The 16,648-nt window shown below is 37.1% G+C and overlaps 1 protein-coding gene across 4 annotated transcripts in view; it reads right to left on the reverse strand.

Annotated features, from left to right (window-relative positions):
• The window catches only part of LOC141995926 (sodium channel protein type 2 subunit alpha-like), a 111,509-nt gene that overhangs the window by 36,781 nt on the left and 58,080 nt on the right, over positions 1-16,648 (reverse strand). For all 4 annotated transcript variants that reach the window (XM_074967457.1, XM_074967460.1, XM_074967458.1 and 1 more), the window contains exons 15-17: positions 14,725-14,898; positions 11,702-12,058; positions 8,407-8,892 (exon numbers count right to left, since the gene is read on the reverse strand). In XM_074967457.1, the coding sequence (XP_074823558.1) occupies positions 8,407-8,892; positions 11,702-12,058; positions 14,725-14,898 (1,017 nt within the window). The remainder of the gene's footprint in view (positions 1-8,406; positions 8,893-11,701; positions 12,059-14,724; positions 14,899-16,648) is intronic.

The raw sequence follows: 16,648 nt of genomic DNA on the forward strand, positions 1-16,648 counted from the left end.
AAATATCTAGAATTCAGTTCTTCTTCTTTGATGCACCAATACTAACTCTGACTTCTGATCTCCCAGATTGTTTACTGTAATGGTCTTCTTGCTGGCATTTTAATCCACTCAATATTTGTTAACTGGTACAGAATACAATAGCTAGGATTCTGATGTGTGCGAAGGTTAACCCACTCCATACATTGTATTGATCAGCCATATTTTATATTAGGATTAAAGTCTATAAGCTAAATTGAACCTCTTCTAAAAGACACCAATTACCTTTTAAAATTAGATACTTTTTCTGGCCCATCAGCAAACGTCATCTGAATTTCTCTGCATTTTCAATTCTGAAATGGATTACTTCCATTGTTCTATCTGTTTGCTGTTGTGCACCTACTTTTCTGCAAGCATAAGCCTGGTCAATTAAAAAAAATCCTGCCTTCTTCCACTTTAAGTATAAACTGAAGGCATATTCATTTTCACTCAGTTCAGCTCAATTATTAACTCTACACCATGACAGGTTTCAGAGTAACAGCCGTGTTCGTCTGTATTCGCAAAAAGAAAAGGAGTACTTGTGGCACCTTAGAGACTAACCAATTTATTTGAGCATAAGCTTTCGTGAGCATACTGTGGAAAGTGTAGAAGATCTTTTTATACACACAAAGCATGAAAAAATACCTCCCCCCACCCCACTCTCCTGCTGGTAATAGCTTATCTAAAGTGATCACTCTCCTTACAATGTGTATGGTAATCAAGGTGGGCCATTTCCAGCACAAATCCAGGGTTTAACAAGAGCGTCTGAGGAAGGGGCGGGGTGTAGGGAAAAACAAGGGGAAATAGGTTACCTTGCATAATGACTTAGCCACTCCCAGTCTCTATTCAAGCCTAAGTTAATTGTATCCAATTTGCAAATCGTTCACCTGCACATCCACTAATGTGATATATGCCATCATGTGCAAGCAATGCCCCTCTGCCACGTACATTGGTCAAACTGGACAGTCTCTACGTAAAAGAATAAATGGACACAAATCAGATGTCAAGAATTATAACATTCATAAACCAGTCGGAGAACACTTCAATCTCTCTGGTCACGTGATTACAGACATGAAAGTTGTGATATTATAACAAAAAAACTTCAAATCCAGACTCCAGCGAGAGACTGTTGAATTGGAATTCATTTGCAAATTGGATACAATTAACTTAGGCTTGAATAGGAGAGTGGTCACTTTAGATAAGCTATTACCAACAGGAGAGTGGGTTTGTGGGGGGGGGGGAGGGGGAGAGAAAACCTGAATTTGTGCTGGAAATGGCCCAAGTTGATTATCATACACATTGTAAGGAGAGTGATCACTTTAGATAAGCTATTACCAGCAGGAGAGTGGGGTGGGGGGAGAGAAAACCTTTTGTAGTGGTAAACACCCATTTTTTCATGTTTTGTGTGTATAAAAGGATCTTCTATACTTTCCACAGTATGCATCCGATGAAGTGAGCTGTAGCTCACGAAAGCTTATGCTCAAATAAATTGGTTAGTCTCTAAGGTGCCACAAGTACTCCTTTTCTTTTAACTCTACACCATGGATTAACTTTTAATTTCCTTGAGCTAAATCATATTCCCCACATTAAGCCCAAATAAATAGTCTTGGTGTTATCACAAGGTGCTGCCCAGGAGCTGGCTGAAAAGGCATACCACATATCAGCATAGCACCAGAACCACTAAGCAACTTCTACTGCATATTCAAGGCTGTTGTAATCTTCCTGGATGCTGCATCCTGTGGCATGGTTGGGAGAAAAAGATTTGGCTGGTAGATCCATGTAATGACATATTACACCCTGCTCCCCAAAACCACCTTTGCCCTGGGCAGGTGAAGCTATGCTCCCAAAAATGGCTCCCTGCATCCAGCCCCATACTCCACAAAGTAGCACTCCAATAGTTCCACCTATGTTCAGGGTCTTCTATGTTCAAATAGGGATTGGGGGGAGCGCATTCCCCAGTGTTACTAGAAAGTGATTTGTGATGTCTCAAGGCACTGTAAAAATTTTGCTACTTTCATTGTTGTAAATGAACATTTCAAACCAGGCAGTTTTTTTTTTAAATTAAGACCTGAAATTCACAGGCAAAAATGTGTGTGCAGCTGCCCAGTGTGCATGTATAAATATATATATGGGTATTTTAGGGTCCACATGGGAAAGGTATGACAGGTGCACTAAGTAGATGCTACCAGGGAGTCTGTCAGAGATACAGATGGGTAGTGACAAAAGAACTGCTATATTTCCAAGTACATGTAAAAGAGAAACATATAGCTGTCTAAATGTTTCAGAGTAAATAATGATCATATTCATTTAAAAGTACAAATATATCTCCAATATGTCAGCTGCCAAGACTTTTCTTGGGAAGACGTGAAGAGCCTGTGGGAGACAGTCATGTACCAGCCAAGCTAGTATCATCTCCTCCTATGCACAATGTTTAACTTAACCCATGAAGAGTTAACCACATAAAAGGCCTCTTTTGAAGGTACAACTGATAAAGAGCTAGCAGACTTCTAAAAAGAGATGTGGTATGACTTGGAGGAACTTAGATACTGTTTTGAAGTCAAATGGGACATGTCTCTGGAACGTCTATGAGTGCAATATCATGACAGAAGTGAAACAGTTGTAAAATACAGGAACAATACAGAATAAACAACTTCATTTTTCCAAAGTCCATTGTTGATCGTACTGAACATTTAGACTACATGTAGCATAGCCCTGAGTACTCTGATACGCCATCAATAAACTGTATTATGAAGAGACAGTTGCTTCTCCAAAGTTAAGATTGTAATTTAGTTTCCATTCTAATACCTCTTCCCCTAATATCCTAAAAATGTCATTTCCATTTAAAATGTGGCAAATGTAGGGCAGGGAAACTTTTTTAAACCAAATTTGAGATGATTTGGATAAGTTGCTTTTGGAATATGGGACTCAGAAATAAAAGGTATTTTTTTAAAGAATGTCAAATGATTTTGCCACATTTGCTCTAAAACACAAATTGTCCTAGAAATTTCTAATGAGATTTATTTGAATGATTTTGGTGAGATCTCTAGAGCACATAACCATTTTAAGACAGGAAAAGGCACATTTGGGAAGTTATTTATTCACTGCCAAATTAGTCACACCTTTCTGTCTTTCTCTTTCTTCTTAAAATAAGTCTCCAGCCCATTTCCTGTGGAGACAGCCTTCAAAAAGAAAACGGATTGCTAGAGGGTTTTTGCACTCTGATTTATCAGAGTGTAAAAACAGGAAAATTGAAGTCCATTCTCTCAACTACCAGCAGCTGTAATTTCCAACTCAATTAATTGCTCCTGGCATCTGCCTCAGCTCCCTCCACCCCACTTCTCTCATGTCTTGTCAATGGAGACAGACAGTCAAATAAATGTTAGTGCTCTCCCCTTAAGTATGGCTATGCCACCAAAAAAAATTAATACTTTAGTACCTGAGCCAACATAGCTTCCCACAACTCCTTCCTGGTAAAATGAAGTCCTGTTGAAGGGGGTGTCTTTTGAGGGCATTCTGATGTGCTAAGAGTACTCTAAGAACCCTGTGCGATGTTTGGGGGAAGGGAAATGCTGTCTCATCCCTTATCCCTGGTTCTAAGGTACCAGACCTTCTCCCAACAAGGAGTTATGTTTTAACAGAATCCCTTGAGAGAGAAAGTGGAGTGGATGATATTGTATGTCTAATTTTTAAACACTGGGACAGGAGGTATGTATAATCTTCAGCCTCCTGTATACAGAAGACAGGGAGTCGCAGAATCATCAATATGCATGGGTTAGGCTGGTGGCAACAGAATTTTCACAACTTGTTCATCAAGCCTCAGAATTGTTTCTCACATACTATCAGCAAAGGGCAGATGACAGCATTTCTACACATACAAAAGAGGTACAGATAGGGGCATCTTCTCCCACAGTGAGACCCAGAGCTAATGCAGTAGGGAGGAATGGAAAGTAATGGGGCTTGAGATAAAAATAAACATGGAATTCCTAACTACCATGGTCCCATTCCTTAACTACCCAACATCCATTGATACACACTTGTCATAAATATAAAGGGAAGGGTAAACCCCTTTAAAATCCCTCCTGGCCAGAGGAAAAATCCTCTCACCTGTAAAGGGTTAAGAAGCTAAAGGTAACCTCGCTGGCACCTGACCAAAATGACCAATGAGGAGACAAGATACTTTCAAAAGCTGGGAGGAGGGAGAGGAACAAAGGGTCTGTGACTGTCGGTATGCTGCTTTAGATAGAAACAGGAATGGAGTCTTAGAACTTTTAGTAAGTAATCTAGCTAAGTATGTGTTAGATTATGATTTCTTTAAATGGCTGAGAAAAGAACTGTGCTGAATAGAATGACTATTCCTGTCTGTGTGTCTTTTTTGTAACTTAAGGTTTTGCCTAGAGGGATTCTCTATGTTTTGAATCTAATTACCCTGTAAGGTATCTACCATCCTGATTTTACAGAGGTGATTCCTTTACTTCTACTTACTTCTATTTCTACTAAAAGTCTTCTTGTAAGAAAACTGAATGCTTTTTCACTGTTCTCAGATCCAAGGGTTTGGGTCTGTGGTCACCTATGCAAATTGGTGAGGATTTTTACCAAACCTTTCCCAGGAAGTGGGGTGCAAGGGTTGGGAGGATTTTGGGGGGGAAAGACGTGTCCAAACTACGTTTCCCAGTAAACCCAGTTAGAGTTTGGTGGTGGCACTGGATATTCCAAGGGCAAAGGATAAAATTAATTTGTACCTTGGGGAAGTTTTAACCTAAGCTGGTAAAAGTAAGCTTAGGAGGTTTTCATGCAGGTCCCCACATCTGTACCCTAGAGTTCAGAGTGGGGGAGGAACCTTGACAACACTGTAAATGTGCATGTTGGAATGTTAGGTAGCTAACCACTGCCAGTAATAGTCCACAAGCAGAGACCAGCACAAGCAGCTGGACTCCAATTTCTTTTGCTACTAGTGATCACTACAGCCCTATGGAAATCAAATTTCCAGGGCCATCCTGACCCCAGTGAAGAGTGCTTGCAGATCTCTTAAGCTCCACGTATTTGTGCTGATGAATTTTGCAGCCTTCACCAGCAAGTTTCCATCCAGCCAAAGTCATCTGACCATTTCTCTCTTAGATTCCTTGTATTGACTCTTGCTTGCAGTGCCAGGTTTTCCTCCCTGAAGACTTAATGATTCATCTAAAGCCTGCATCAGGAACCTATAGGAAGATATACTAAGGTCTTGGGGACTATAGAATAGCTGGCGGAAGAAAGCGCTTGGATAGAGAGATGGAAAGAAGGTTTGGAGCCTGAAGAAGCAAACAGAGCCTGGAGAGTATGGAGTAGTCGATGTGTAGAAGTCAACTGTGAAGTCAAAATCCATACAGAACTTCTAGGCAGCTTTACTCTATCCCATTCCCTGACTCCAAGTGCCCTACAGAACTTATGAGCCTCCCTAGTTCCTAATGCATATCATAAACATTTTTTAAAAAATTCTAAGGAATTTATCAGAAAAATAACTTTGCTAGATTGGAGAAAAGCACATATCATTGTATTTATCAAACGCAACCATTAGAAAAGCAGGAAATTTAGAAGTAAGGTTCAACTTGAAAGTAATCCAAACATTTGAAAGTTTGAAAAAATACAGACAATGTCACCCAAACAATATTAAATGAGGGGAAAAAAGAACTCTCAGGCAACCTTGTCCATCCATACCAAAAATGTTTATATAATTGTTGACTACAAAAACCACAATGGCTTATTCTTAACCTTCAGATGGGTGTGCTGACGGGCCTTCTTTAAAACTATGTGTAATTCATAAATAAAGACATACACTTCACATTCCTGATTAGACAGATAGCATATTGTGAATAATGGAATATATCTTTCCGTAAATCATATCTGATATTGGATGTTGAAATATTTGGCATTCTTTGAAAATATGGGAACTGTATGACTGACTGAGAGAAACTGGTCTATCATTTAACATATAAGCAAGGGCATGCAGAGATTCTCTGCAGGCAACGGAAGGATTGTAATTTAGCCTGGAATACAGAGGAAGCTATATATTTATGGACAAGCATCAGCAGGGGAGAAATTCTGAGTGTGTATATGCAAGTCCAAAGGAGCACTAGAAATAATGTATCTCAGAGACAGAAGTTGGAAAAGAAGGTAACACACAATATGGAATAAAATTGGAACACGAATGGACATAATGCTGGAGGCCAAGTTAGTGACACAGATGCTGGACTTGATCAAACTTATCATCAATATGCTAATGAAAAAGATTACTTCAAGGCTAGAATTCTAATGCACCTGGACTTCAAAGACTCTCCAGGATATAAGGAGAATGAAGGAAAGGAGGAATGAGGTTCTAGGGAGAAAAAGAAGGAAAGGAGGAGTGAGGTTCTAGGGAGAGAAAGAAGGAAGTTCCTCTGAAAGACTCAAGGTCACAGAACCAGTGACTAGAACTTTGGCATGGCAGAGTGGAAAGAAAAAGGGCTTGAGAAACTAATTGACACAGCTTGCTAATGCTGTGAGCATAACATTTTCTTTAAACTGAAATGATTAGGCATGCCTAGGTGAGTGTATGGAAGCCTTAGATCTAAGTATGTGTTTGTTACCATTTAGATTGATTCTTCTCTCAGTTTTTTAGCACATTTTATTTTATTTGACGTTTTTGAATCTCAGACTGTTTCTGAGATAATTTTTGACAGTTCATCCTGCTGAGAGGTCCTTCAGCTCCTGAAGGAAGTTAATGATAGGGGCTTGTGCCTAAAGCCTACTTAGGTTCTTATTCAAAAGTGCCAACCAAGTATGCCATAAAGTACAGTTGGTTCTCTGGCTGCGGTGAGTCTGAACCATAGGAAGAGACTGAATACCACAGAAAAGAGACTAGTTTGAGAGGCCAAGGTGGCACATAATAGAGCATTATTCCTCAGAGTTCAGCACGGTTCCAGGTGTCATCTATTATATGTGAATCATTAAAACAAAAAAATATAACAGACTACCCTCCTATGTGCAGTCATGAACGTGTGGCTCCTAGATAGAAAAAACAAAACGTACTGTAATGGTGAAGCATCACACATATGTATACTTTCTGCACTCCACCCACAAGCCATACAAGAACCAGGTCTATTCTAAATTGAGGATGTTTACAGTAATAGACTGTAGACATCTTAAAGCTCAAATTTCTGGATTTCTAATATTTTTAAAAATAATTATGTCCTTGAAATTTTGTTTTGAATTTACTTACCTTTAACTTATAATATGTACTCTGAGCCATAACTCCACTGTACAAAGTTTTCTTTGTCTGAGAATCAAGTATCAGAGGGGTAGCCGTGTTAGTCTGTAGCCACAAAAACAATGAGGAGTCCGGTGGCACCTTAAAGACTAACAGATTTATTTGGACAAAAGCTTTCGTGGGTAAAAAACCCACTTCTTCAGATGCATGGAAGAAGTGGTTTTTTTACCCATGAAAGTTTATGCCCAAATAAATCGGTTAGTCTTTAAGGTGCCACTGGACTCCTTGCTGTTTTTGTCTGAGAATATTATCTATACCCATTAATCTCCAAGGTGTCAGCCATGTCTATTTTGATGAAGCTGTTGGTTTATTGGGTTTTTTGGTTTGGTTAAAAAAAATCCTTTGTCTACTTTTTGCACAATAACCAACACTTAGTTACAGTAATAATAGTATCATTTTTCCATGTAAGCTACTGTTACAGCTATATACAGTATAATGGTTAGTCTGTACTCCTGCACAGTTTTAAGGTACTGGTATAAATGACACTTCAGAAGGGATATGGAATACTCCCTATCAGCTGGCTATATTCTCTGAGCTCAAACTCACCAGTAAGATTATTTACAACATTTTTCAGCGGGTCTAAACATCGCTCATTGGTCTATTTATACTATGATGTCTTAGTATTCATCTTTGGAAATTGCCCACGTATATTTTTTTATTTTTCATACATAAAAAATTAGATCAGGTTTGTGCAGAGAGATATCCTTGAGTTCTCAATTATAATACTCAAGGGCCTTCAACAATATTCAGATTTCACAAACTCTGATCATTGTTATAATTACTACCGAAATGATGTCTTATGAAATTTGCATCAAGTCCTATAACTTCACATAATAAAACCTGAAAGAAATGCCATATTTATAAATCACACAACTGCTGTAATAAGTAAGCTAATATGTAGACTATTTTCCAGACTGACAGTAAAAATGCAGCATCTAAGGACTCCTGATGCACCATTAGGTAGATCAGTGCCAAATTATCATACCCATTACTCTAAATGTATAGTATTTTTATACAATACAGGAAGAGATTTATTAAAACAGTACTGAAAATAAATAATGAATAAATAAGTGCATAATTACTTATTTTTCATATATAAAAAGTCCTACCTCTTTGCTTTCTTCTATATCCGACTCACTGCTAAACTCTTCTGTGTTTACATTTTCAAAATCTGATTCTCCAATAGCCATAGGTACTGTCACAGTGAGGCCCGGATTGTTTATGAAAGACATATAATCATTTTCATCAACTACATATTTTTCCACACTGCTGCCTGTTCCTACACCACTGGTAGTTCCATTCCCATCTCTAAGACAATTAAGATCTTTGCTTATTTCAACGACAGTATGGTTGCAAATGCAGCTGTCTTTCTTGTTGTTTAGATCTTCAAATGCTTTGATTTCCTCTAATGCTTTTTGCTTTCTAACAAAGGCTTTTTGGACGAATTCCCGTAATTTTTTTTTCACATAATCTATTCCCTTCTGAATCCTTGCAACGGCAATCTGGAGATTGTTCATTTCATTATCATCATCTGTAGCAGCAAGGTTATCTGAACTAAATGAACTCAGTAGCAAGGCCAGAAACAGGTTCAATACCTAAAAGATGAGAAAACATAGCTGTATAATATATATGTGTATATAAGAAATTAGTATTTTTAAAGGATACTATCTAATTAAAAATTATACACACTATTTGTTTTAAAAAAGAAACTTATTTAATTTATTTTGGATAATCAAATAACAAACACTAATAAACATGAAAGAGTTTTACAAAAATGTCATTTTTTATCGTGTGCTGTTCATCTTTACTCACATAATGAAAATAAATCAGTTCAGCTTCCAAAATTCTCACATACTAACATATTGCTGCTCTTCTTGGATTCTAAACATCTCAAGACAATGTTATTCATTTAAAAATAGCTTTAAAAAGTTCTGGGTGGCTGTGTCAACCAGATTGTTGAGAGAACACTGTTCAAGCCCTTCTGAAAGATCTTGTAGAATTTAACAAAGATAGGATAGGATTCTATAGAAATTATTGTAAAAAACGACATAATTTAATGGTAAAATTATGTCCTCCTTAGATTGTCTAACCATTCTTAAGACATTTCTAGCAGGAATGTAATTTTCAGTTAAATTCTGTAGGATGGCTTAATAACTATATAGAAAGGTTAACAATCTTTATTAAATCTTACAGTACTCCCATTGCTTAGAATACTACTTAACAAACAAAAAATAAAATTATTGTATCTTTCAGTTTTGCTCATCTTTCCATTTAGCACACACTGATTTCCTCTGTTTTTCTATAGGAATTTGATATTACAATGGCCTTCTTTGTTTGTTCACCAGAAACATTAATGAGGCTAGTATCAATACTGCTCTGAGGAATATGGTTTATTATTTATACTTTAGGCTAGCAGATGGTACACAAAAGGACAAAACATTTTTATTATTTTATTTTACCAAAGTCTTCCATAAGATTGGGCTATTTTCTTTTAAATGTTCATAGCAATAGACAATTATACATCTATATGTCTATATCTAGATAGATATATACCAAATAATCTGGTGTACACTTTCTCACTAGAGTACCCTTTTAAAAGTAGTGGTCTGGATAGTTTAAAGGTCATGGGATATTCTCACTTTCAAATTTAGGAGTAGAAGCTGTCATCTGATGGCTGACTAGTTGTAATCTCAGTCAGTCTATTTCCTAATGAACAAGTGTCCACAAAAATTTAAGAAAAACACTGGGCTCTCAGTCAGAGTGTAAATCCAGGACTGATGTCAAACAAACGAAAAAAACCAATCACTGTAATTTTGATGTGATCAAACTTTCCTCATGTGCAAATGTGCCAGACTTCTCCTTTCTCTTCTACTAAACTAAAGGGCCAATTCTTCAGACCTTGCACATTCAAAGCTTCACTGAAGTCACAGAAATATTGGGCACAAAGAAATGCGGGATCAGGCTCAAATATGACTTAATGATGAGGTTGCTAAGTCAGAGAAATAAATGGCAGGAGCCATATTGATTGCTGTAGAAGCTCTCTCTTTCTTTAATATATGCAATAAAATACATGTCCAAAAGAGGATGAAAATATCAACAAAAAAGGACATTTTATTTTCAATTAACTCAAAGTATGTTACAAAAATGGACGATAAAAAGAAACTTAAAACTAATATAAAAAAGCAGTAGACTCTTATCTTAAACACTGCTTCCCAGTTACAAACATATTTTTTCAAAAGTTCTAAATTGGCCAATTTAATTTACATTGGGCAAAAACTTGGCACTCTAGCTGTCAGCTTGGATGCAAATTCTGTTCTGAAAATACAGCTAATCATTATGTCATTTTTATTCTTCTAGTTTGTCATGAAAATAGTTTAAAGCAATTTTAGAGGACTCCACAAATGGTGTAATTTTAAAATAGAAGTTTTACAGGCACATAGTGGGTGCAAATGCATCTTGCTCTGGAAGTTTGTTTTATAATATATATCTCCAAAAAGTAACAATGGCTGAACTTTGAAAACTTATACACCTACTTAGGTACCTAAAGTTAGGCATCTGAATCCCACATGTACTACATAATTAAGCACAACTGAATGATTTATGAAATTTAATTGTGAGTGTATTTTTTTATTAATTTAAGCTAGAATCACAGTTGTCCGGTAAAAACCTTATATAATCCACGCAAGAGCCTTGTGTTTATAAGGACACTCTAGTGTTCTTTGGAGCATTTATTTTCTAGTACAGGGACAAAAAGGGGATAACAGCTGACAGAGTCACAGGGGGCTAGATTATGTCTTCATACACAACTCTGAGCAAGGGGTAGTGCAGCATACACAGCACGAAACCGGATTAATAGATTCCAAGGTCAGAAGGAACCATTGTGGTCATCTAGTCTGACCTCCTGTATAACACAGGCCATATAATCTCCCCCAAATAATTCCTAGAGCATATTTCTTAGAAAAACATTAAGTATTGATTTTAAAATGGCCAGTGAGAGAGAATACACCACGACCCTGGGTAAATTATTCCAGTGGTTAATTATCCTCACTGTTAAAAATGTATGCCTTATTACTGGTCTAAATTTGTCTAGCTTCAACTTTGTGGGAGACACTGTGACTCAGACAACACCTCTGAGTTAATTATTTGCTGCTCACTCACTCCATGCATGGGAATAAGTGGATGTGCAGTATCTGCTTACTCCTGCACACCTGGACCCAAGCTCAGGGGACTCCACACTTCAGTGTAAGGGTGGGGTGGGGGGCTGTTCCTCCCTCTCTCTCCTCTGGGTGGGCATGTAGTCTAAGCCAAACAGAGCTTTTTACAAAGTAAGCTTGGAAAACCTTTATTTGTTAAGTGTTATATATGCTTTTTTGCTGGAAAATGAATATCTGAAAAATTACATACCACAAGGTTTCCAATGACCATGACCAGCATGAAAACAATAAGGCACATGGCTTGGCCTGCAACCTCCATACAGTCCCACATAGTCTCTATCCATTCTCCACACAGCACTCGGAATACAATCAAAAAAGAGTGGAAAAAGTCATGCATGTGCCAGCGTGGAAGTACACAGTCTGTAGCAATCTTGCAGACACAGTCTTTGTAGCTTTTACCAAACAGCTGCATACCAACCACAGCGAAAATGAAGACAATGATGGCCAGCACCAAGGTCAAATTTCCCAAAGCCCCCACAGAGTTACCAATAATCTTTATCAGCATATTCAGTGTTGGCCAAGATTTTGCCAACTTGAATACTCGGAGCTGAAAAACAAGAGCAAAGGAGCATTTTAGTACTAATTACAATGAAACTCTGAATGTGTGTCTTGCATCTCTATTTATAAAAAGTTCTGTATTGTAAAATATTTCATTTTATAAATTTAGATGCCATTTAGCCAAATTTGCTGTGGGTGCCGTCTACACTATATTTGTAATGCAGAACCTATAAGGCCTGTTCCCATTAAAGTTTAGAAAATATAAAAATATCTTTTAAAATGAACTATAGAAACTAGGATGTGAGAATATGGCTTGTAATAATACTTGTAAAGAGAGCTAGAAGTGGCTATTTTAAATGTGTAAATAATACTTCAGCTGATAAATGTTGAGATAGTTAAAATTTTCACAAAGATTTAGGAAAGTCTAATGGATTATCTGCAGATTGAGAAAGACATGGGGCAGTGAATGGGAAGGAAAATTCCATATTTAATGTGAAAAAAATTGAATTGGGGTTACATTTGGTTAGTTTACTGCAGTGTATCCTCCATGTGGCTACTCATGAAAAGAACCTAGAAGCTTAAACTATTGTGTAATGCATTAGCTCATCTCTAATGGTGTCTGAGTCATTTTGAATTTACAGCACTGATACTCCATGGACTACACTGACAACCTTTCCCCTTTTGATGTCGTTCAAGGTATTGGTAAACCCTAAATGGACTTGGATCCATTACAGTACACTAGGTAACATATCCTGTCTGATCATAGGATTAAATAATCCAAGCCAAGCACCTAAAAACGTTCTTAGCAGAAGGTTCCCACCTCTGGAACCTGTTCTCCCTGAGCACGGGTTTTTTGGTGAACTTTCATGCAGGGGGTGATCTTGAAACAATCATTCTGAGAGGTGTGACCTACCCTGTTCATTTTACTGAGGTGTCAGTTTAGAAACCCAATTATGCTAATTTAAAGGTTCACATTGTAAACTATTCACTGCTCTTGAAAGCAAGTGGAAAGATAGAGGAAGGATCATAATATTAAAATCTGTACAATCTGTTGTGAGGGACAGCTCATTATGGTACCAAGAGTGGAGGGCGTATGGTAGATAGTCAGCACTTTCTCCTCTCCCTCAATCAAGCCCAAGGAGCCTCGTAAAGCCTGGCAAGGCATGTGAACCCCACCAAGAGGAGTCAAATCAGTGAGCACAGACAAACCTATTTTCAATATCTGCACAAACTGCTGTGGACAGCATCTCATTTTGGCAACTCACACAGGAGGGTGGGTGGGGCCTTTTGTGAGGGAGTGTGGAGTTGTTTTCCATTTGAACTCCTGAATGGAGAGGAATATGCTACACTCCTTATAGTAGTTTACACTTCCCCACATCAGATGCAGTGCTCAACCTGCAGCAGCTCCACGCTGTCCTCAACATGCTGTCCTGCGAGGTGGGTCTTAAAGGAACGATCTAGTCTTAATTAACAGTGGACAAATTTTAAAGCAATATTTTGATAGTGATAAAGTGATCTCCATTTAAAAAACAAAACAAAACATTTTTTGTCAGTAAACATAATGTTGTATTTGAAGTTGCTAGATGCCACAGCAATGGATGCCATAAAAAAAACCTAAGCTAGTTAGTTATTTCCTATTCTTAGTATTGGGAAGTATTACAGTTTTTCAGAAACTATATGTGGTAACAACTGATAAAAGTTGACTTTAATAGTGCCTATTGTGGCTCCAGTAACTATATGAATGCTGGCCTGTAAAAACATGAAGTTGGTTATAGGGTGATGTTAAAAAAGCAAACATTTACAATGGTACCATATAAATATTTCACTGAAACATACATTCTTAATTTAGGTGATGCCATGGTAAAGTCAGTACTTTGATATGGTATTGTATTACATCTAATGGAAATCATGGTAATTATTGCTACATTTTGTCCTCTCTAACTCCATCCTTTTCCCATTGAAGCAAATATATTACAAATGGTGAATGGAGGTGAGGAAATAGAGAGAAGGCAAAATGTTTGGAAGGCCGGGGTCAGGTCAGGACTTAACTGATGATTTTGTGTATTTTTTATGGTTGTATTAGTAATTATGTGTTTGCACAACCTTAACTAGCTTTTAATAAATGTATTGGATTGAGGGAAGACAGATGGATAAGGTACATTCATAAACATATATGTATATATTGTATATATGTATATAAATATATAAGACATATGATACTGCCTTATAATTTACATGCCTATATCTTACGCTCTGATCATATCTCTAATAATATCTTTTATCACTCCATCATTTGCTATACTGTTGATAAAAAGACTTGAAAAGTACCATGTTTTGCTCTCTCCCTTGATAAATTAGATTAAATTATTGACAAAAAATTGAAAATGTGATCGTATCTCTCTCTCTTAATTTCATCAGTTATCCATCAGTGGATTTTAATAAGAAAATATAAAAATGAGATTAAAATATAAGGGTTTTGTACATGTTACCTGAACCTTGTGTTAAAAAAACAGATTTATTACTATTGGACCTGATTTTAAAAATTAAGCATTCACAATCATTCTTCCACCAGTACTATTCCACATCACATTGTGCATGCAGTGAAAACAGAAGTTTTCTGAATGTGCCATATAAACATACTGTGGCTGAATTATAAGTATATTTAGGACCTGTCAATAAAAAACCCGTGTAAATGTTATTTATTAATATATTTACCAATCTGAATGATCGGAGAACTGATAATCCTTCAACATTTGCAAGACCAAGTTCCATTAAACTAAGGCTGACAATAATACCATCAAAAATATTCCAGCCTTCTTGGAAATAATAATAAGGGTCCATGGCAATTATCTTTAAAACCATTTCTGCTGTGAAGATCCCAGTAAATACCTAAATGCAAAATGTAATCAATTAGTCTAATATACTGGAAGTTTGTTAATAAATGTATTTGAGCAAATTTTTACAATCCAGCTGTAGACTCATAGACTTTAAGGCCAGAAGGGACCATCACGATCATCTAAACCGATCTCCTGCACATTACAGGCCACAGAACCTCACCCACCCATTCCTGTAATAGACCCATAACCTCTGGCTGAGTTACTTAAGTCCTCAAATCATGATTTAAAAAATTCAAGTTACAGAGAGTTTAAACCTGCAAGTGACCCATGCCCAGTGCTGCAGAGGAAGGCAAAACCTTCCCAGAATCTCTGGCAGTTTGACTGAGAGTAAAATTCCTTCCAGACCCCAAATATGGCACTTAGGCCCTGCGTTTGTGGGCAAAGCCCACCAGCCAGTCACCCTCAGTCTACAACTGTTATATGTAACAGTTTGTTATATATCTACATAGTTCCTTAATATTTTCACACAGTAATATTCAGTAATTAAAATCAGTGACTGAAAGACTTTACCTTCTGGCATTTATTTAGTAACTTATGTTTTATGAGTTGGTGCTTTCACTCCATTTCCTACAGGATACATCAAATAAAAATAACACAAGAATTGACAGTAATTTGCATCCTTGCTGGCAGTCTCAGAAGAGAGAGAATCTGAGCTAACTTTCCCCTAAATGTGGTTCCTTCAGGTCAGAACTGAAGTATGGAGGTGGAATAGGACAGAGAAGCTTGCTCTGTCTGGGCTGTACCTGTTCTGTGGATAAAGAGAGGGTTCCATCCAATGTAGCATCTTCCATGAGCTCCACATTCATATGGGAAAATGTGGTTCAAAATATCTGAAGGGACCAAGGCTTAAATGGCAGAACCCCATTGATTTTAGTGGGGCCAGGGGTTTCACGCCTAAATCTCTTCTGCACTAAATACCGATAAGCAGCATGTAAAGCCCTAGTGATTCTGAAGCAAACTATGTAGTGCCAGATACGTCCGAGTGTTCTGAAATACCACAGAAGTGTGTCCAGGATTTTCCTAGTTATCTGCTGAAGCAGGAATTGTGCATTCTGCCACCACACTGTGATTGTGCAGTTCCTTCATCCCACTTTCTCTCACTCCCACAATAGTTAATTTTATGGCAGCAGGACTGACTTTTTCAAACCTCTATGCAACTATGATGCTCTGGGTGACTGGACTTAAATTTGGGAATTTCAGAATTGGGAGTACAGTACCTGAAACACCATTAAAACATTAATCACAGTCAAATGGTATATATCAACATTTTTTACAAATACTACTTTTCAAAAATAACAAAACTATACAGTTAGACAAGATTTAACGGCGATTACAGCATAATCAGAGGAAAAGGGAGACAACTCTGCAGAACAGTTACAATTGGGGTCAAGGGATTAAGGTAGTAAATGAAAAACAAATTTTAAAAAGTCTTTCTTCCCAAACACACATACCCATCACCCACAAATAATTTTTCTTGAGCTTTTGCTGCAACATCAAAACCAATGGAAATAGAACATTTTAGCTGAAATGAATCTACCTTTTCTGATAATTACTGGTTGTTCTTAATCCAAAATGACTAATAAATTGTATAGAAAGTGAATCATTACATTTCATAACTATTTCTTCCTTCTCATAACCATAGTGCAAGAGCACAATCTTCTGTTTGCCATATCATAATCAATCCCCTAACAATAGAATATGATATCAACAAATAATAAAATATTCTTTGGATGCAAACTACC

The sequence above is a fragment of the Natator depressus genome, chromosome 11 (assembly GCF_965152275.1).
Source record: "Natator depressus isolate rNatDep1 chromosome 11, rNatDep2.hap1, whole genome shotgun sequence".
NCBI lineage: Eukaryota > Metazoa > Chordata > Testudines > Cheloniidae > Natator > Natator depressus.